Source organism: Talpa europaea (assembly GCF_964194135.1).
Source record: "Talpa europaea genome assembly, chromosome: 13".
NCBI lineage: Eukaryota > Metazoa > Chordata > Mammalia > Eulipotyphla > Talpidae > Talpa > Talpa europaea.
In genome coordinates this window covers 48,714,443-48,737,341 of record NC_140080.1, presented here as the reverse complement: position 1 = coordinate 48,737,341, position 22,899 = coordinate 48,714,443, and the positions used below count along the sequence as shown (strand labels likewise).

At 43.8% G+C, this 22,899-nt stretch overlaps 2 protein-coding genes across 3 annotated transcripts in view; one reads left to right on the top strand and one right to left on the bottom strand.

The window, feature by feature from the left end:
• Nucleotides 1–9,894, top strand: part of GNAL (G protein subunit alpha L) — a gene marked incomplete at both ends in the record, with an annotated part of 182,680 nt that extends 172,786 nt beyond the window's left edge. For both annotated transcript variants that reach the window (XM_084252139.1, XM_084252140.1), the window contains 7 exons: nt 810–864; nt 2,212–2,285; nt 2,820–2,878; nt 3,228–3,348; nt 5,172–5,302; nt 6,979–7,046; nt 9,748–9,894. In XM_084252139.1, coding sequence (XP_084108265.1) covers nt 810–864; nt 2,212–2,285; nt 2,820–2,878; nt 3,228–3,348; nt 5,172–5,302; nt 6,979–7,046; nt 9,748–9,894 — 655 coding nt within the window. The remainder of the gene's footprint in view (nt 1–809; nt 865–2,211; nt 2,286–2,819; nt 2,879–3,227; nt 3,349–5,171; nt 5,303–6,978; nt 7,047–9,747) is intronic.
• A 2,603-nt stretch (nt 9,895–12,497) lies between these two features.
• Nucleotides 12,498–22,550, bottom strand: MPPE1 (metallophosphoesterase 1; the record flags this gene model as incomplete). The annotated part of the gene is made up of 9 exons (XM_084252674.1): nt 12,498–12,680; nt 13,683–13,823; nt 14,284–14,406; nt 14,494–14,559; nt 14,704–14,812; nt 16,974–17,048; nt 17,981–18,084; nt 19,747–19,855; nt 22,270–22,550. 9 exons carry the CDS (start codon nt 22,548–22,550, stop codon nt 12,498–12,500), a joined length of 1,191 nt encoding a protein of 396 aa, XP_084108800.1.
• Nucleotides 22,551–22,899: the final 349 nt, after the last annotated feature.

Here is a 22,899-nt window from a genome sequence, read left to right as displayed (position 1 = left end):
TCTAGCATCTCACTGATGGACCACAGTGCTTCTTCCTGGTGGGTTTGCTGCTGGGCAGGTTGAATCTTCCGTTGGGTTGCGCTTCCAGCGGGGAAGTGTGTGCAAAGGATGTCTGTGATGATGCGGAAGAACTCCCTCTACAGGCCTTCTCAGCATCATTTTACTTGAAGTTTCCTTTATAAATTTCCACTTAGTCAGGGTGGCCTCTCTGCAGGGAGATGAAAGGAATGATTCAAAAAAGAGAGTTAGAGTCCATGGGTGTCCCGTGCTTTCCTGTCTTCTTCCACCTGCAGATACAATGTGAGTTCCTTGGTTACTTCTCCTCCCTTTATTTGTGTCCTGCATCAGACTGCATCCATCACATATTCTTAGCTGCTGCCAGGTGTGCACACCAGATTAAACCTGTTAACGTGACCTGTTAACATGCACAGAAGCACGCACATGTATTAATATGTTAAAGGAACATCTCTCTCCTCCCATCTGTATTTATCAATATATTGTAGCACTGCCTTCTTCTACTAGATTAGCCTTGCAAGGGAGGCCCCATGCGCCTTTCCCCACCCAGCCAAATAGCAGCAGACAAGAAGAGGGAAGGCAGAGAGGTAAAGAAGAAAAATGAAAGCAGCCTTAGCTCCCTGTCGGGAATGCTGTACTGTCTAAGCAGGTGCCTCATCAGGACAGAAAGTGGGAACACCCCTTGGCTTCTCTGCTGCCCCCACCACGCTGTGTTCATGTGACTGCCCCATTACTTTACCCTGCAGCCACAAGGCATGTGAGACACTTCTGAGTGCATGTCGCTTCCTTTTCAGCTTCCTGGAAAGAATTGACAGTGTCAGCTTGGTGGACTACACGCCCACAGACCAGGTAGGTTCAGTTGGAGCCTGCGACCACACTTCAGAAACTCGAGAGATCAGAGGGAGCTCCAGTATTATCCAGTGGCGATTTTAAAACGTACTAAGAAGGAAACCCTCACAGTAACGCCTACTTGCAGGTTACGCTGAACTTGCTTGGGCACATGTTGCTGTCTGTGCCCTGTGACTTGTGTCCTGACTGAGCACTCTACAACTTACTTCTTTCTAAGCATGCCCCCTGAAATTATTTTATCTAAGGAATAGGAATATGCAGCTCCCATTCCTCCTCCAGCCATCAAGAGAAAACAAAGCCCTTACATCCCTAGCTTCAGAAACTCTGAAACTTCAGAAACTCTGCTAGGCCCCAGTGCTAGGCCGTGGACCACAGCACACACTGTAGGTGTGACACACACAGAGGGCTTCATTTGGGTTCAGCCAGAGAAAAGTGTTCACTACATATTGGTCTGCAGTAGAGAGGGACCTTCTGTGACTTGCTGACAAGAACTCTGCCTTGCTCTACCCTGGAGGCCCCAGGACATCTCTAGAGCTAGTGAACTCCAAGGAATTTAGGTTCTGCCCCACCCCCCATGCCTGTCCTCTGGAGAACCTGCCTTGGCCCCTGCTGACCACTCTCTCTTCTCTCTGCTTCCTCAGAATTCTGAGCTCTTCACTTTTCCCTGAAGTCCACCTGTTTCAGAGACTGACTCCAAGAGCTCAAAGTTTCCCACCAAGCAATGTTGGTCTGAGTCAGTCCCTCCAGGCTGTCCTGAATACTTTCCCTCAGACCAAGAAGGGAGGACAGCCTCCCTCCAGAATTATCCCGAATGACCGCCTCCTTGGCAATGTCTTGGGGCAGAAAGGAAGCCCTGACACCTGACAGAGATGTCACCTTTGTGCATCTATGTGGCTTCTTCAATCCCTTAAGACCATATCATCTTTTATCTTAAATAGATATATGCCGGAAAGAAGGTAAATCTAAAATCAACTAACATCCAGTCCATGATTTATGAATGAATGCAGAGATGCTCACTTTGGTTTCTCACCCAGATGATGCTGAACCCTGGCCTCAGCTCCCCAGCCACAGTGGAAGATCCAGACCAGGAAGCATGCAACTTGGTTGTCCGGTATTGGACAACCAGAGGATGCATTCCTAAGGAAGATAAAAGCTCAGCTATCAAGTCAAGACCCAACCAATACATTATGACTTTCTCTTAGGAGTGAAACACTGAGCTTTTGCCTGAATTTTTCCTTCTTACTGTTTCCTTTGCAGTGCAAGTTGTTACTGTGGTTGCAGCCAGGTCTGTCCTTGTGAAGGAGAACAATGATGTCACTTGCTTTGCTTTTCTGTCTTTGTTCTTAGGATCTTCTCAGATGCAGAGTTCTGACTTCAGGGATTTTTGAGACGCGGTTCCAAGTGGATAAAGTAAACTTTCAGTGAGTGTGTTGGAAGCATGGCCTCCTATGGAGGTAAGGGCAAGAATCCCATAGGGTGTGGGCCAGGAATATGGCCAGCGCCTCCAGGCACTGGGACAGGAAGAAGAATCACAAAGGTGCATCACTACCATTTCAAATGAGTGAATCCAGACTGCTTGGTTCTAAAGTATATTCAGTAAGTTTCGGGAAGAAAGGAATCTGAGAGTTGGAGAGAGGGGAAAAAGCCAGCCACTGTTGGATAGGTGTGAGGAAATAAAGCGGAAAAGCCACTCAGGCACAGGTATGCACAGCTCGGGCTGCCTGGAGAGGTGGCCTGACCTGGGGGCCTTGGAATGAGGGCTGCGACCCAGAGAAATAACAGGTATGTGCCCAGCGGGCGGCAGGATGGTGCAGAAGTGCATGGCGGTTTGAACAGTCTTCGTGGAGCACTCAGGGAGCAGAGTCATGGGAATAGATGGCCAAAGAGGAAAGCACAGGCCTGTGCACTGTTTCCCTTCTCCCTCAAATAACAGTCATCCTGTTGCTCTTCCACAGCATGTTTGATGTCGGTGGACAGAGGGACGAGAGAAGAAAATGGATCCAGTGCTTCAATGGTGATTTCTATGCTTTTCAAGAAAATGGGGCTAAATTCCCACACTCACTGTTGTGTTTAAATAGATTTGAATTAGCTCCTCTGTAAAATGTCTTCATTCCGTGTGAATCTCATATGTAAATAATTTAAGAATCCAGAATTTACATTTATCACTGGCTAATTCAGGTAGACTCTTGGTTGAGTAAATGATGAAACAACCAATTAAGCACACAGTGCTTTTTCAAGTCAGTCTCCTAATCACAGAGGGAAGACCATGCAGATCAGTAGCAGTTAGCAGTGTTCTTTATCAGAATGCCACAGCGGCTGTCTGTGTACCTAAGGGACTTCTTTTTCTCTCTCCTCCCATTAAGATGTCACTGCTATCATCTATGTCGCCGCCTGCAGCAGCTACAACATGGTGATTCGAGAAGATAACAACACCAACAGGCTGAGAGAGTCCCTGGACCTTTTTGAAAGCATCTGGAACAACAGGTTATAAAAATAATAAATTCAATCTCACCCCTGATTGCAAATTCTCTTTCATTAAAAACACACTCATGGACTTCCCCTGGTGGCGCGGCGGTTGAGCGCTAGGTTGCGAGGCTGCCCCCAGCCTCTGCAGCGCCAGTTCGATCCCTGGCCACCGGCGAGGGTCCCACAAAAAAAAAAAAAAAAAAAAAATACCACTCAGCTCATTTTCCTTGTTACTTTTCAGATATGTTCCTTCTTTATTGATAAATCCAAAACCATAAGCAGTATCTCTTTCAGTCCATTTAATGTATAGACAGTCTTAAAATGAGGTATGTACTCATTGATGAAGCTCTTTTCTGTGCTTTGTCAAGAAAGTCTAAATCTGTTTTGAAAGCCTAAGAACAAAGATAGTTCAAAATTGGTTTTGTTTGGTTTTTAATTTTCTAAATTTTACATTTGGAATGTCCCAATTTAAAGTTAGCTGGTCCACCAAAAATTAGCTTGTCTCTAAGACCCTTACAGTTCAAAAGCACAGCATATTGTGAAACTGCTAATGTTACAAAGTGGGAGAAGTATTATTCTGGAAAGGGATATTAGCAAACACACATGTGTGTACATACACACAAAATATCATGCATATGTAATTGCATATCAAAGTTTATTCTGAAATATTTAGGAAGAGCTATCACCAAGGAGGACGGTGAACCTATATTGACCTTGCAAAAGGTTTGGATTATCAGAAAATCTCTATTCATTGTTCAATAACTGCTCTCAGTTGTATAGCATTAAAACAATTAATGGGAAAGAAAAAATGGGTCTGGAAATATTAAGTATATGTAAGAATTTTTGGTGTCTTTAAAAATTTATAGGTACGTAAATGCATACACATATAAGTCACATGTGAAAATGCCCACAATATTGTTAAATGAAAAAGCAATTTTTTAAACACCAGGATCTTATTTTTATGTATAAGGACAGAAAAAAAGACCTGGAAGTAAAAACATAAAACTTATAATAGTAATTGTCTCTAGTTGAATGACATTTGGGTTTTTTTTTCTATAATTAAAGATTTGTTTTACAAGGATTATGTGTTATAACTAGCAGAGACAATAATACTATTTTCACTAGGGGGAGGATGGGCTATGTTTCCAATTCATAGTAAGATTTTATGCACTAATCAGTCAGCTTGATTCCTTTGAAGAAATAGAATTTCCAGAAGCTTCATTGATTTGCACAACTGAACTCATCTTAAGCCATTTCTCTGCTTCTATTTAATGAAACACAGAACCTTCCCACCTTCACCTTCCTGGTACCTGAGCCCCTCCCCTTAGCCTGTCAGGTCAAGTGCAGTGATGTCCATCTAGCTCTGATTAGCATCCTGCTCCACATCTGGAGCACCTCAGGCCTGTTCAGAGGCTCAGGAAAGAGAAACAAGCCAGCCTCAAATTAAGTTCCATGTGATTTGTGAATGAGGCATGTATTTTGCTGTTGTCAATACTTTCTTCTCATTTTCTGAGCCTTTATAAGTGAATCACACAACAAAAATCCAAGTGTATTTTTTCCAAAAGTAAACCTTAGCTTTGGTGCCAGTAAATTTGTACCCCCGGTGCAGCTGATTTAGAAAGTACTGAACAACTAACTCAGATATCTGTATTTACTTGTTCATCATTGTAAGAACGACTTGCTTGCAGACAGGGGACGTGAGCTCTTATTACTTTAAATCATTGTAAATCCTATACATTTTCAGGAAGATGGAAATGTCTTTTCATTGGACAACTCCTAAGTTAGAGACACTTTCACATAGCAGTGGGTGTGAAATGTGTGTGTTTATTTCTCCTTTTCAGGTGGTTACGGACCATTTCTATCATCTTGTTCTTAAACAAACAAGATATGTTGGCAGAAAAAGTCTTGGCAGGAAAATCAAAAATTGAAGACTATTTCCCAGAGTATGCAAATTATACTGTTCCTGAAGATGGTAAGGTTTTAAGACAAGTGTCTCAAGCTTAAGAAATAGAATTGTTTTCTCTGCAGCCCTGTAACTTGTAGTCATGTATCCCTTTACGATGTTTCAGTCACAGGGGCCCGCGCACCTGACAGCAGTCCCAGCAGGCTATTCTCCATGCATCCTAGGTGTACACGGGCCGCACGGGCGGCACAGCCTAGGTCTGTGTGAGCTCGCTCTGTGACTTCCCCACAGTGACGCAGTCCCTAGCACTGCCATTTCCCAGGATGCATCCTCCTCATTAAGAAACACATGACTGTAATTCCCATGAATCTAACAAAATTCAGTTAGTTTAAGTTAACCCTCTCTCCTACTGCCCCATCCTACAATCCTAGAGGATCAAAATGTCCATTTTAGATTCCACTTGTCAAACTTTCAGAGTTTAACTTTCCATTCAAACTGTACAGCAGGAGAAAGGGCACTTTCTCCTGGGTGTGAATATGTCATTTGCTGGGTGAGCTCTGGCTCGTGCTGCCCTGACTAGGTGTGTTGCTGGGCCCTTGTCAGCCCTTTACCTTGACCTTCACACCAAACCCTAAGAGTGACACTATGTGCAGGTTTCTCTTGTTCTCATGCTTTCCTTTGGACAGTGTGGCTAAACGCTTGACTCCCAAACTAGATACTCAAAATCAGAGGAACTTTCCTAGAAACCTCAGTCAAGAACATTAGCCATTGTGTGCCCTCACCACAGCCAGTCTTGGGGTATGCTTCCAAGAGTCTGGTCGTGTGCCGCGCACCTCAGGGACATTTCCAAGCACTGCTGTCTCCTGCTCTTAGGTTGGCGTTACGCTTCTCCCAGCAACTGGGTCTTCTTTAACTTTTCCTGTAACCAGTGCCCTGTCCCTGGCCCCCATTCAGCCAAGAGCCAAACAAACTGCAGCTCACCTCCCAAATGTCCATGGCTGCATGGTCCTCATTATTTCCTCCTCTGGCCTTCTCAGGCCTTCAACTCCTGATCTCAGTCACGGATCTGGTCAATGCAGCTTCCTGCCCAGGCTCCCTGTTTCTGACCATTGACCTAACCAGGATTTTCTCTGAATTTCTATCAGAGCACAACCATAACTCACACATGTGAGCCCTGTGCACTCTGGCTTAATCTTATATACTGAGGCCAAACCTGGTCTGGCAAGGGAATGCCAAAGTCTTGCTCCTCCTGCCTTTGTGCTCAGTGAGCCTGTGACTTTCCCTCCATTCACAGTGGACATTGCAGCCTCCATGCTTAGAGGACACTCCGCTCTATTTCTCTCAGGGGTTCCAAATACCTGAGTCCGAGGCAGGAATAGGGACGAGGCCTAACAGTGCTGATGGGAGGGGGCAGCCCAGAGGAGCACAGCCTCCTGAGACCACCACAGGCCAAGGCCTCGCTCCCAGGTCTCAGGAAGCTTCCCCAAGTGCTATACAGGTGAAAGCAACTAGGGGTCAGCATTCAATGAGAGATGTTCATTTTATTTGAGTAGAAGTTATCCCAAACCAAGAAAAAGTTCTATCAGTGCTATAACAGGTAAATGATTTGAGAGAAGGGAATGAAGTGACAGTCTCACTTCTTGTGTGGTTTTATGCTAGGAGTCATTCCTTTAATAACTTCTGTAGAATTAGTCATATCTTTGTTTCACATTGCTGAAATAAAACTCCGTTTGTAACTTCTACAGCAACCCCAGATGCGGGAGAAGACCCCAAAGTTACAAGAGCAAAGTTCTTCATCCGGGACCTGTTTCTGGTAGGCAACTTTTTCAGTCTTTGTTTTTCCTGCCACCTTACGGTTACATTGTTCTTTGCAATTTGAAATTACTTCATTTTCATGCCCTTATTTAACTTCTCCCCAAATTAGGAGATGAGAGTAATATCCTTACTTCAACTCACAGCTGAGCACAGTGGGTTTCAGAGCAGTTGGACGTCTCACCTTAGGTCACACAGCTCTCACGCAGGAACAGGAATCTAGCACTGTCCTCCCTGTGCACGGGTCCCTGGGAATGGCACAGAAACCACCCGGCCATGTTCACTTGTGGTTGCCTAAAAAGATGGAATCCTCCAACTGAGCCTGAAACTCCACACTATGATAAATCTCATCCTTCTTTCAACTCTAAAGGTTAACATGAATGTGGACTTGCTCACATTCAGACATTTAGTGGGTTCTTTTTTTTAATTTTTATTTTTAGATAATCATAAACTTACATAAAAAATGAAAACCTTGTACAAAAAAACTCCCATGTACTCTTCACCCACATAGATCAGCTGGGAAAATTTGGCCATAGTTGTTTTATCTATGCATCTATAAATTTTTAGTGTGTAACTGAGTTTTCACTAACTGGAAACTAGTAAATGCCAAGATCTACTCAAGGGCACACTCCTGATAATACCCACATGGCACTTGGGGTTGCCTGTGTGCTCGGAGATGTAGGCCCTGGCCCCTCCACAGCAGGACAGCACCTCAGGATCCGACTCCTCGGGAACCCCTTTCTCTACCTTCTGCCATTATGCCTCCTGTGGCTTACCTCTTGAAGCCTATGTTGAGTGAGAAAGTAACAAGGATAAGGAATCAAGTCCCTAAAGTGTGTTCCAAAGCATAGGCATTCCCAGGGAAGTTAGCAGGCAGTGCCCAGGAAGGGCTCTGTGGTGGCCTTATCTGGGAGGTGGGAGGTCAACTAAGGTGAGAGACGCACCTGCCTTCAGACTTCTGGGGCCTTTCCTGTGCTAACGTGCATTGTGAATCTCTTAATAACAGAAATTCGTTTGTACTACACCAAGGACCCCATTTTTGAGGACCATCTTGCAAGATCATAAATATAAAAACAAATAAAAAGTAATACATAAAATACTGTTTCGATGAGAATTGAAGTTAACTAAATGAGCAAAGTGGGTATTATTTAGATAAAATTAGAAAATGAACTACTCCCCACTCCCCACAAAATGAATGGGCACATTGCCACCATTCAGATCTTTTATTTTCTGACAGTGAACAAAACCTGGCTTATACGCAATTTGCAAGCCAAGGAAATAATGGCATAAGGGGAATCCACTTAACATGTTTTTATTATGAAATTTGCCCGGAGCAGCACTTCCTCTGAGAAGTTTGAGATGGACCAGTCACTCTAGCCTTTCAGGGCACCCAGAGTGTGTGTGCCACCTACTTCACCTGGTCCTTTACATCTAATAGGACATAACCTATGCACCTTAGCATCCACACAATTACAGCTGTTTTTCTGATTGCTCAAGAGTAAACCCAGTTATCACTGAAAATAAATCTCTGCTTCCTTGGAGGAGTTCATCACCTGAGGAACATTTTTACAACACACTTGCAGGAATTTCAATGACTATTTCCCAAAATGCTTTACAGAAAAGAAATAAATGGCAGTTGGGGACATACAGCGATTTCTTGGTCACCTATGACAAAAACTCTCTAATACCTTCTGAATTCATTTGCTAGGACTGAGGTAACAAAGTCCCACCGTGTAGGTAATTTAACAGAAGTTTCTGAGACCAAGGTGTTTGCCAGGTTAGTTTTTCCTGAGCCTCGCCCCTTGCCTTGCAGATGGCTGACTTCTCCCTGACGCCTCACATGGTCTTCCTCTGTGCGAGTTTCTGTGTAGGTCTCCTTTTCCTATGCAGACACCATTCATACTGCATTAGGGCCCACCCTATTGACCTTATTTTAACAGAATCACTTCTACCCTATCTCCAAATACAATCCTAATCTGAGTACTGAGGTGCTGGGGTTAGGACTTCCACATATAATGGGGGGCACCATTCAGCCCCTAGCTTCCTCTCTGCCTGCCACCCCACTTAGCTTCAGAAGTTGAGCTGTGCTCAGGCACCATGACTGATGACATCCACTGGTGTTTCCTAGTTATTTGGCCACCAACTGCTTTGCTCCCAGAACCACTGCTAACCAGAGACACCCTAAAGCACACCGTCTTCTCTGTGGGGCAGAAGATAACGTGAGCAGGTGCTGCCCATACAGAACCCACTAGCCACTTGTGCATATTTGATTAAAATTAAAACTAAACATTCAGGGCCTCCCTGGTGGCGCAAGGGTTAGTTAAGCACCATTCTATGAAGCAGTCCACACCTTCTGCAGCATGAGTTGCTGGAAGATGTTGGTTGAGCCTTCCTTTGTGGGAAAATCCTACCTGAATCCTTCTTTCAGTGGCTGTCTTCCAGTCACATGTCCTGTACGCTGAAATTCTAAGCCTCTGGGGGCAGGAGTCCGGGTCCAGGCTCTGAGGCTGGCAGCAGTGTTCAGTATTTACACAGGCCCTGCGGCCGGGCTCTCCTGGGTCCGACAAGCAGACAGGACAAGCCCTCCAGCCCTCCCTCTTTGCTTTGGGAAGGGACTTAGTCGCCCGGAATTCCTGGGGGGGCGGGCAGAGCCCGTGCCCCAGGGGGTGCACAGCCAGACACGCTTGCCCCTTTTCCCGCAGAGGATCAGCACGGCGACCGGGGACGGCAAGCACTACTGCTACCCGCACTTCACCTGCGCGGTGGACACGGAGAACATCCGCAGGGTGTTCAACGACTGCCGCGACATCATCCAGCGCATGCACCTCAAGCAGTACGAACTCTTGTGAGGCGCGCCGGAGGGTTGGCGCCCCGGCCCCCCTGCCGCGGCCCCGCCGGGAGCCGGATCCGAGAGGGCCTACCAGGTCAGCCCGGAGCCGGAGCCCGAGAAGTCGTGAGTTCGCCTCCTCGGGCGGGCGCCTGCTCTGTCCCGCGTGCGTGCACCCTCCCCCGCGCCCGTCCCGTGCGCCCACCGAGCCTCTGGCTACCTCTGTCCTCCTCGGGTTTGGTCTGTAGCTTAAGTTTCCACTGAACTCGACCTTCACACATCCTCCCACCCCCGTGTCACTGCACTACTTGTCCTGTCCCTCGGGCGACACTGCAGTGAGATCTTGCAAGGTGGGGGGCCCTTTTGATTCATTCATAAATACTTAATCGCTTGACTCTTCAGAAACTTGACTGGCAAGAAGGAGAAACGCACTTTTTTCCTAGTCATTCAGCATGGTTGTGAGGCCCAAACAGATGCTGAGTCACAGCTTCTGTTCCAGCTTTAAGCAGCTGCAGGGGACAGAGGCACCCTCTGATCTGCATGGGCCTGAGTCTTAGAATAGAGCACCCCAAGCCAGAGAGGAAGAAATCCTTGTCTGTTACATTTTCAGGCACTGCCAGCCTCAGGCCTTTGAATTAGAGCTACTTTGAACCTTTGACATTCAGGCAGAAAACCCACCATATCCACCACTGCAAAGTGTATCCTGTTCAAAACGGATTCTCCGGAGTTCACTCTGCTTGGGCCATAGTCTCCTTTCATATATTGTTGTTGTTGTTGTTGTTGTTGTTGTTATTGCTGGTTTGTTATACTGTACATGCCACAAAATGTAATATTATTTTGTATAACTACTAAAGAAAAATCCTGTAGATTTTTGTGCCTTGATCATGGCTAAATCTGTAAAAGAAACGTGTTTTTATTGTGCTGAACAGCTACATGTCAACATTATCTGCAGCTTGCTCTGAAACAGCAATGGTATCTGAATGGTATCTGTAGAATTTAGGATGTTTTGTCAGGTAGGTACTTTTTAAAATACTCCTTGATTTTATATATATATGTATATAGAACTATACATATATACACATATGCATATATTAAACATGTGAATCATACACATCTTACAAAACAATGCTGTACCAACATCACAGGGAACCAAGGGTTGGTTGGTTTGTTTTTTTTTTCCTCTCTCCAGGCAATACATCTTTTGATTATTTTGTTATTTTAGAGACTTTAGCAAGAAAGCACCAAAAGATGTCAATGCTTGTGTCTGGCCTAGGAGAATCATAAGAGAACATCTTCATCTGCCTTTGAAGAAGAATCATTACGAAACCTTTGTTTGAAATATAAAGTCAAACTATATGGCTGCCTTCACACCTGAAAGATTGACAAATACAGCCTGAAAAATTATGGCTCAGTATCTGGAAAGCAAGGCCTCGGTGGCACTGACACTTTATATGCTCACCGCAGCCACAGTTTTGAGGGTAGTTTCCTTAGTTGGAAGATAAGGTGTAAAAATGTTCAAAGTATATTTTTAACAACAGATCCAGAGAAGTGATACCCTAGCCTGCATCACTTCATTCATTTCCTTTTAGTCTCTTCACTCTAATATTTTAAAGTTTACTCTATAATAAAAATTTTAGAATCCTCTATATGCTCTTCCAGATTTTAAATGCTACTTTTCCATAAAAGACAGGATGACAACTTTATAGTCAATGTAACACTTTATTTTATTATCAGCCAGTTCTGACACCTCATCCTTAACAGCTTCATGAAACTCTCATTTGAACGGAGACATATAACGTGTAAATTATTTTCAGTTCCTGTTGCACTTTTAAGTAAAACATGAAGAATAAATGAAAAATATAAACCCTCGGATACACAAAAGTGTTGTATACTGTTTTATGCATTACTACTAAGTAATTCACCTCTATCTTTTTAAAAGTTAAAGAGCTAAATCCTTAAGAGAAAAAAAAAACAAGAAAATACATTTTATCTAGCTTAAAATCATCAAAACATTTACTAGTCCATGTTTCAAGCTTCATTTGGTCATTGACAAGCATTTAATTCAGATTTAAAAACTTGTTCTGCTGGAGAGACAATTATATTTATCTAAAAATATGATTCCATTAATTTAGCACAAAAAATATGAAAATCTGTGAAAACAATATATTACTTCTTGTAGCATCTGTACTTTTAAGTTTACAGCCTTATAATTTACAGGAATTTGAGAACCACTTCATGGGAGGACAGAAGCAAACCCAATGTCTGTGGACACATAATCTCAAGTGTGTTCCAGAGTTGCTGGCTCCATCCTGGGGAAGGAAAGACTACCTAGTGCATGCAATTGATGACATTAATAGCTTTTACATATTGTACAGATACAATCTTTGATTATACATATATTTGATAAAATGAGAAAACAGACTTGTTTAGAGTACATGTTCCATTTTTATAGCATGAGAACAGTACAATCAACTATTTATTCTGCAGTGGTTTGCATCAGTGATTTAGAATTTCTATGATGGGCATAGAGACAGACTACTTTGGCCTCACCTAACAATAATACCACCTGGAGTTCAGTTTCTCTGACTTTAATATTTATTACTAAATGCAAAAATCTCCAGCTCTTCACTTTGTCTTGTATTTTCTAAGCAGGTTCCAACCTAAATGAAGAGGTGAGGGTATTAGCGCCAAGTGAACTAATATGAGGACTACCAGGAATGTGGCTGCTCCACAGTACGTGGTCAAAACTGTGTATTCCGAAGGGAGGAAACACTTGGCTAGAGCATACCCTGTGGGTGTCATGCTGCCCTGGAAAGGAAGACAGAATGTTATGCATCAGAGAAAGCTCCAGGCTCAGCCCACCCAACAGTCTTGACTTAGAAATGACACTGGAGAGCAGTCTGGAGGGACGTTGCTTCAGCCTGCACAGCCACCCACCCACCATAGTCCTGACAGAGAAGGGAAGTGAAATGTACGCTAGCCTGGGACCTGACTTCCCACTGGAACCAGCCCCTGGCCCACGGGGTTCCTCTACAATAGTGGGCATATTTGAGAGTGGAAAGGCATGGCGATCTGGATCTATAGTCAAGGAACAAGGACTAAAGGCTATTTTCTTCTTGCCATTTGTTGCTAACATAAGCAATCTTTTCCCTAGAAATATATATGTGGGGGCAGCAATGGGGTTTTTTATAGTCATTTCTGCTGTATGGAATGATAGCAGGAGATGTTTTCATTTACTGTGAATGTGAAAACAGGAGAGTTTCCTCATCTTTTTATGAAGGAAAGTACTTGACGTGAAAGTTTGGTGAACCAGATGCAAGGCCCCAGGGGTAAAAGCAAGGAGCTGAACACCAGGTGGTCATTAATCAAAGCATCTTTAATAACTGGCAAAGCTCCAGCACTTTTCTGCCAGGGCAAGTGGCCATGGGGGGAAATAAGATGACTGAATATAGCTAATGAAGAAATGATCCCATTTCCTTAGGAAATTAAACACACAGAGCCTAACCTTAGAGGGTACGGCCAGCCCTGAAGGACAAAACTTGCCTGCCCTCCCTTCTCCCTCTACCAACCCCCACCCCCCCGCCCCAGGAATGATGCTATGTTTGTCTCCAGAGAGGTGTTTAGGCTGAGGGGTAGTATTGAATTCAGTGTGTGCGTGTGTGTGTGCGTGTGTGTGCTTGCGTGTGTGCAGTAGGGGTATTTATGGCCTTTGTATATTTCTACAGATTGCAGCAGCATTTAAATAGTTGATTACTGTGTTGATTTAAATAGTTATGAAAGCACTCAGACAAAAATAAACGTTCATATTACCATGATGAAGCTGGGGTTGTTTCTGTTCCTCCAACTAAAGGAAGGCACGCTGAGCTCCAGCAGGCCCGCCCCATGGAACACCTTGCAGGCATTGTGCGTGTGGCCACTCAGGACCAGCCGCGGCCGCAGCCACCACAACAGCTACCAAGTGGGGACAGCAAGAGGGTTAGTGGCTGTAGGGCTCTGCCGGGCCCAGAACTTACAGCATTAGGGCAAATACAAAACCCCTCCTTCATAGTAAGTTCAGGCTCTTAGAGACAATCTATTTCCATCCCAGATGGTATAGTTTTTATTTATCTTATTTATATAAATGTATTTCATAATAGTATGCATTACATAGCATATATTTAAGAAAGCACATTTTAATAAATATATATGTTCCGTTCACATTTCCCAGTACATTTAGGTTGATAGGAAATTTTGAATTAAAAAAAAACTGAGAATATTATAATCTGGTATTAGAAAATAGAGGTGAATTTAGTGAGGGAGTGGGAAGAAGGACATGGAAATCTGAACTATCACCAAAGCCCTGCCCTCCATCCCTCACTGATAACCCTGCATGTCATCTGCCTCGAGTCCCCAGCCTGGTGAACAGGCAAACCTTTTGTGAAGCCTCCCGAGAAAGCACATCGTATCTCTCCTTGAAGGGGATGCCTCTTTCTTCTGGGGGCGCGGCATCCTCTCCTGAACAGTTAGCATCGCTTCTCCGGTAAAGCGGGAAGTGCTGCCCAGAATTCAGAAGAGGCAGATGTCATTTCATGAGACCCTGGTTGTCCTGCCAAATACAAGGGCTGCTCTCCCTGCTCCTCACCTGCAGCAGGATTGGGGCCGATGCAGGCAGCAGCAGCCTGTCTCCACACTGGCTAGAGTGGTGTTCCTGCCGGGCGAAATCAGCCAGTCACTGACTCGGTGAATGGCAGGAGGGAAGAGGAAGCTGAGAGATTAAACACAGACAAAGGAACACCAGTTTTCTGTGCCTGTCCAAGCACAAGCCCCCTGTGCCATCCTGCTGACAGCCTACCTCTCGGGAGCAGTTCAGTCTATGAGAAATTTCAGTGAGTTCAGCTTCTGCTTCAGAGCAAATTCTGCAGTTGTCCCCTTCCAGAGCAACACTGTTGACCATCACAAAACTGAGGCAGAGAAGAGTGAGCACGTGTCAGGCCCATGTCCTGTTCTCCAACATCGCTCCCCCACAATAACAGCTGAGGCCCAAGGTAACACACCCTGGAAGAGCTTTAAATCCCAGCCAGATCAATATGAAAATGGGAGTAGGGTGCAAGTAAAAGGATTTGTAATCCTGAACTTAAGGGAAATCCCAGTTTACAGAGCTCTGAGGTCAGCCTCACCAAGCTCCACATCTACCCACCGGCAAGTGACTTAGTCTCTCTGCGCTACATTTAAAGAGGATAGTAAGATACACCCCGCCATCAGCACATGATGAGGAGTGAATAATACAACAAAATAGAGCCTGCTCCTGAAAGTGCTCAGTGAATGTCAGATCATTATTACTGCACACAGTGAGCCACAGGCAACATCCAGTCACATATGGACACTCAGCAAGTAAGGAAGGGGTGGCAGCTGTTCCTTATTGCTAATAGATATGGATAATCCCAACATAGGATAATAAAATCGATTATGGGCTCCTTTACAACACTGTTACCTCAGTTACATTATGATAGACTTTCATTAAATATGCTTTTATTTCCTATACATGTACCAATTGGGAAGAAGAAAGTGAAGATTGCTTGAAATTTAAAGAATTTTTTTTAAGATTTTACCTATTTATTTTTGTGTAGCAGAACGGGGGTATAGGCTATAGGTGCAGCGGACAAGGGAGTGAGAGGATTCACCAGAGACAGAGTGGGGAGCAAAATAGTTGGATTTACTGAAATACACCGCTAAGGGGAGCAGCAGGCAAGACTGAAGGGGTCTGCTGTGCCATGTGTTGGTTAGCAACTTGGCCGGGGAACAAACTCAGGCTGTCCTGATGGATGTGCTGAGACTTAACCCCGAGGCCACCACGAAGGCCCTATTTCAAGAACTTTAGTGATAAGGAGCTGTCTGGCCAAATGATCTGCAACATGATCAGCATATTTTGTCTCCCTGTGCTTAGGGGGAATAACTCAACTGTGTCCAGTCTTCATCACAGCCAGGAAAGGAAGCTGCCTGACAGGAGAGGGAGGGAAGTGAGCGTCTATGGAGAACCAACAAAACACAGGTTCATACAGACCTCGGGGGGCTTGGCGCAGGTTATTTCATTTAATACTAGACACCCACGGGGAGGAGATGACCAAAATATTCTCTCCCCTTTTCTCTCTCCAGTGTCTGCAACCAGAATAATGTGTACAAGCCTGTCCACTGTGTTACAAACACACACACAGACCGGAAAGGTTCCCAAAATAGGCATGAAAACGGCCGCACAAAAGGGGAGCTGGTGCTGAAGGTCAGATACAGGTTGAGGAGGGCTTGGAAGTAAGGGACGGGGCACTTAGCTACCAAGCACAGAAAACACACTTGCCCCCAAATCCTCAGACCCTAACCACAGGAGTGTTTGTTTTTTTTTTAAAGGATTGTCCTTTTTTTTTAATTTTATTTTATATATCTTTTTACATCATTTTTCATTTTTGCACAATGTATGCATTTTCATCTTGGTTATATTCACCATACAATTCCCACCTTCCCTTATTTTGACCCTACTCCCTCCTCCCCTCCTGCTTGGCTGGTGGGAATGCAAACTGGTCCAACCACTTGGAAAACTGTGTAGAGATTCCTCAATCTGCTAAAGGAGGGAGCGTCCATATGCTCCAGCAACTCCACTCCTAGGTATTTACCCAAAGGACACAGAAACATTAATTCCAAAGGGCACCTGCACCCCTATGTTTATAGCAGCACTATTTAAAATAGCTAAGCTATGGAAACAACCCAAATGCCCCAAAATAGATGACTGGATCAAGAAGTTGTGGCATATTACTCAGGAGCGTTCTTTACAAAGGGAAATCAGTGAATTGTGAACAAATGCCTTTACAGAAGACTAGTGAAAGTACGTCAGCTAGAAATAGGGCAGGCAGAAAGAATAAAATCCCCTCAGTGGCTGGGCAAAGTCAGAGACTGACTGATTCACTGTGGAGTACAAGAAGACCAGGGTGGTGACTCCACTGGTGACTGCCACCATCAGCAGCCTTAGTCAGAAACTGTACCGACAGATGGCCTGTGGGCCTGGCAAGCATGGTGGTCTCCCTTATAAAAACTAGGGTTCCAAGGGCTTCAGGAGAATTTGTGAATAATACTCACTTAATTCCTTTCCAAGAAAACAGTCTCTCAGGGTTGAAAACTTTCTCAAAGCGTTTTATTTTGTATGTGTTCATCCTATATTCAATTATAAAAAGAAGCACTTTTCAGAACATTCCATTTAATACCTTCTAAGAGTTATCACAAACACAGAAAATAACTCGGGATTTGCATACCAGACAAGTGTTGCATTGAGGAGCACCTGCTGGCCCTGGGCTGTAATGTACAACTCTCAGCTCACTGCCCTCTAACCACGAGGCCTGGACCAAGTGACGTAGCCCCCAGGACCTCGGTTCCCTCATTGATTTCAGTGGGTAAAATATCCATGGGCGGGTGGGGGGAATACCTTCTAAGAACCCAAGTGGATGACTGAAAAGATGTATAGGACCAAACCTTATATATACTATGTTTATTCCTACATATCTATGATAAAATTTTAATTTATCACAGTAAGAAATGAACTACAATAGCAAAAAATAAAATAGAACATTTACAACAACATAAGTGATGTGAATGTGCTCACCCTCTCAAAACATCTTAAAGGACATAGTTATTTTGGACTACAATGACTGTAGGTAATGGAAACAGAGGACAGCTAAGCTGCAGGTAGGGGAGTCTACTATTGACATAGCAGGACCCGGTAATGAGTTAATACATGGAAGTAAAGTGCCAAGACAGGCACATCATAAGAACTATATAAATGTTATGTGTTAAGTCCAAATGTCTGATTTTCTGATTCCCAAAGAAAATAACTGGGCATTGAATGTAAGGTTCAAGTTAGAATCACCCAACAGTACATACAAGTCATTCATTTAGCAGAGATTTGTTGGAGGGTGCTCATTATGCCAAGTCAGAACTCCTTGCCCTTCTGGAGCTTAAATTCTAGAACTTACATCTTTTGAGGAAAATTAATGTCTACCACACAGCACAAATAAGGCCTCAAGTGTGGCAGGTGTAAGATTAGAGTGAACAAGAACACTCGGGGTGCCACGCTACAGGGAGCTACTTACTCATAGTGGAAACCAATGTCATGGTTGCCAGCAACCACCTTCAGCTGCACATGCTGTGGGTGTCTGAACATTTTCTGAAACCTCTCCACATCATCCACCCAGGCCTGTGGGGGAAAGGACAGCTGCTAAAACCCAGAGAACCCTCTCTTTGCAGGAGCTAAAAAACATGGTTTGAATTCTGATGATGGTAAGTTAATTCCCTGCCTAGGTCAGGTTCAGAAGCCTAATTTAGAACGTGGAATTTCTAATTCTATGTTATCCTTCTTTTCCCAAGATACACTTAATATTTCAATCATTTCAAATATTAACTTAATTAAGTGATAACCAGGCTACCCCCACACACATCTTAAAATATTAACTGGCAATCCCCAAAATATGTGACACATATGTCTATTATTTTCAGACCCCGTGAAGACTCTGCATGGACCCCAGGTTGAGAATGGCTTCAGATCTGGACATGTTATAAGAACAAGGTATTAGGAAATGCCAAGTAAATTCTTTGTATGTGCCAACCAAGACAAGGATGAGCAATTCCTCAGGTTATGAACTGATGAGATGTGGGAGGGAAAAATGACAAAATACACAAATATGTCAAAATTGCTGTAACATTAACCATTAAGGCTTGAGAATTATGTTAGTGTAGTTCTTACTTTTATTAAGCCAAAACTATCAACTAGATTACTGTCCTTATTCAGAATAGAGTACTGATCAACCTTATCCTAAAAGTTTCAAACATGGCTCAACCTACAGAAATATGCCAGATAGAGAGTCCTATGTTTGCAAAGACTTCACTGTAAGAAATAAGAATTTCAGATAGAATAACATAAAATGTTTAAAAATAACATCAAATGCCACCCTTCATTTTCAATAATTTACAATTTTCATTGTATAACTAATTGTTTTTTATAAATAGAATGTCCATAATCTCATATTTAATTATGGACTAGATTATAACAAACATTGCAAGCTGACAGTGAGTTTCTATCATATAACTAGCCTAGACTTTCTTTGTACAGTTATTGGACCATTCTGGGAACTGCTAGTGAATTTTTTAAATTCCCCAAAATATCCCTTCCATAAGCCATTTATGATTGAACATTTTTAACTCAGCAGCAATAATAACTCTTTTTATTCCCCATTAATTCCAGGAATTTAACAAGCAAAGCTTCATAACTGCTGGGTTAAGTGTGGCCTTTCTCTTTGGTTTGTAGGAAGGCTTACGTCACGCCAATACCCAGGCAGAGGTCTCAGCCCCCAAAGGCAGAGCCCTTCAAATCAAGGCCCATGGCTCTTTCTGCACCTCTCCCTCAGGAGAAAATAAGAGAAACAAGTAACTTTTATAGTACAAATATCTAATTTGGTAGCATAATTTTGCAGCATAATTCTGGCTAGGTAGTGGTTAGATAAAAGAATGTAAAGTTAAACACACATTTCAGCACGTACTCTGTAATTTTGGTGACTACTGAAATGGCATCCGTCTTGCCTATTTTTCCCTTTCCAGAGAGGTTCATGGGAATGTACATTCCAACTAAATGGCTGATCTACATATTTCCTACAGACAACTGTAACATTAGCCAATCTAATGATGGCTCCAAATGATGTTGGAAAAAGACACTTATAAGCTTCCCGATAGATGAACATTTCATTTTTTGTACTGGTAATAAGCAAAACTACCAGCTCTCACTGGTATTGCCTCATGGATTCTCAGAGCTGCCTGTGTTGGACCCTCAAAGCAGGAACCGGGTGCTTGGATCATAGGGTCCTACCTGGGGGGAGCTCCACTTCCCCTCATCAAAGATGTCCCCCAGAATGAAGACGACTTCTGGCTGCAATAACCACAGGGCCGTCTGAAAGGCTCTCTCCATTTGCCATTCTCTTGAAAAAAAAGGGAAGGCATCAGTCTGGTTTTTTTGAGTGGCGCCCCCTCTGTCTTTGGGCCACTTAAAAAGTAAATTGAATGTGGCCCATTCTCCTTGGGCCCCACCATGCATTGCCATCTCCTGCTTGGGAGGCCCAAGAGTCTGTATCTGATTAAAGGAGGGGAACAAAACACCCAAGAAGAGTCTGCTGCCCTCCCATACACCTCAAAGGCTGACTTTCTCCATATGGTACCCACAGATCAGCTCCAACACTGTACCCCAGAAAGATCACTCAGTCACAGGAGTCCCTTCTGAGAGCTCAATGCTGCTTCTACGATGCAAAATATAGACTGGTTTTATACCCCACCAGAGAGGACAGGCCATAGCTGAAGTTTCACTTCTTCTTAAAGGGTTGGAGGAGAGACAATGAGAGACCAGTGAATATCAAAACTCAAATCCTTTAGACTTCACACATGCCCACAATCATTCATTGGCAAGAGAAGCAAATGAACAGAGTTGGAGATCCAGTGTCTGGCAGGCAGTAGCTGGATAACCTCCACTCACTACCTGACCAAATAGCCTAGGAAATGTCACTTACTGTCTGATTTCTAGTTTCTTCATTGGTAAGTTAGATAACCAAACCTTCTCTCATAGGCTAGTTATGATATTAAATGAGAGAACATTTATAAAATGCCCAGCACAGCATCTGCAACAATAGGTATTCAAAAAGTCTGTGCCTTGTCAAGCCTCCCCTGCTGCCAAACCAACTCCAACCCATGACATCCAGCCCTAAAGACCCCAATTCTTCCTTCCTTCTTAAGGTATGCCCCAGGATGCTTCTCCCCTACCCAAGTGGAGAGGGAAGAATGTCATGTGCTAAGGGATTAGCAGGGGAAGATAATTTTGGTCAAAGGAGGCTTTTCAAGGCTCCTGCGTGGTAGACATCACTACTTAAAGGTTTATCTTGAGAGATACCTCTCAAAATACATTTCTCAGTTTTCCTTGATTTACTATTCTTCAACCCAAAAAAGAAAGGATCTAGAAACAGAAGCGGCTAGAGGGTAAGGAAGACTGCTTGGAGGACTGATCTGAACAAAGCCAAAGGAACCCAAGCCTCACCTAAGTCCTTCTCCAAATTACACCCCTTTGTATTTAAACTCTTAACAAAGTATGGCAGCCCCTCCCTCCATCTCTCCATTCATCCTGTCTCCTTCACCCATCCCTAGGATGTTAGACATATTCCCCTCCCATCTGGCATAAGGTTCATCCAGATAGAAAAATGCTCCCCTCACAAGACTAAAGATCTGTTCAGAGGGCACAAATGCAGCCATTGTAAGGAACAGGGGTTGGGGTATGGGATCACCAGGGGCAAGAAGGGGAGCTCTTTGACTCTAAGGTTGAAACTCCCCATCAGATCTCTTTTGGTGGGCGTTATTCACAATAGCCAAGAGGCGCACATAGCCCAGTGTCTACTGACCGAGGGATGGATGAATGAATAAAATGTGGCTTAAGATACAATGGAATACTCAATCTTTCCAAGAGAGGAAATTCTGACACTTGGTACTCAAGGATGAACCTTGAGGACATTATGCTAAATGAAATAAGCCAATGACAAAAAGACAAAGACTGCAAGAGCCCATTTACATGTAGGCCAAGAGTAGTCAAATTCAGAGACAGAAAGTAAAATGGTGGCCACTGGGGGCTGGGAAAGGAGAAAATGAGGAGTACAGAGAATGTTTGGGATAAAGAAAAGGGTCTAGTGATGGAGGGTGGTACTGCATGGACAACAATGTGAAGGCACTAACACCATTGAACAGGACATGAAAAAGCATCTTAAGAGGATGACTATGGTATGCGAATTTTACTATGATTAAACTTTTCAAAAAGCTTCAGACAAAAAGCTTCAGAAAACAGACAAACTAGCTGTGCAGGTCTAAGCTGGAGAGACAGGTTCTGACCCTCTCTGCAGGGGACAGCCACCAATCTGCTCTGCTTGTCCTGCTGCAGGAAGGCAAAAAGCTGGTGGACTCAAAATTACACACCTGTGGAGGGGACCACCCACCAGCTCTGTCTGCTCTCCTGCCCAGAGAGTAGGAAACCCACCTCAGCTACCCACTCCCGTGTCAGCGTGGTGCAGACATTTTCTTCAATGCGCCTGTGAAGTTTCTCATATAACCCAGTTAACAACAAGGAGGGCAGAGATAGGCTCAGAGGGGCATGAGTAACTTGTCCAAAGTCACAAGACAAACCAGACTGCCTCCTGAATTCTGGGTCCTTGTATAAAAGATGATCAGTAAAAAATTCACAGAAAAGGCAAAGTCCCCAAGCAATGAGTACCCTGAAGGCATTGAGCCTAGCCTGTGGGGTGAGGGGGAGAGAGCTGTACCTCTTATCTACAGAATTTCAGAGATTCCTGATTTGGGTTCCTACCTTCGTAATTTATCGAGCCAGTGGCCTCTCACTTCCCCAAGCAAGTGGGTATCAGCCAAAAACATGGCTTTCAGCACAGGTTCAAGCTGCTTCTGTTTACCATCATAAGCTGGAGTTTTCACTTCAGGCCAATTACACTGAAAGATCACTAAGTAATAGATTAAAAATTCACAAAACAGAAGCACAGCAAAGATACTAGCTGCAAGTTTCAACAGCAAAAACGTCCTCTTGTTTAACAGATGAAAATTCTGGTTTCCAAGCCCCAGTCTGATCATAGCCATTTTTCCTGTCCAGGAGTTGCCAGCAATCAAGAGTCAAATCCAGCAAGCATTCACCATGAGAAAATTGTAGGCTCCCAGGTAAGGCACAACTGGTGTCCAGGTCTGATCCATATGCCTAAGGAGAAAGGAGAAAGGAGAAAGGAGAAAGGACTGGGTTATGTTCATTAATATCACCAGCTCCCTCTATTAAAAACTAAAGCATGACAGAATCCTATCTACATTCTCAAATAAATGAATTGCCCTGTGCTTTTACAAAGGTTACCTCACTGATAAGGAAAATGACTGGTTTCTTAAGAAGTCCCTGTATTTCTTATATCTTAAGAAGTCTTGCTATATACATATGCAAGAA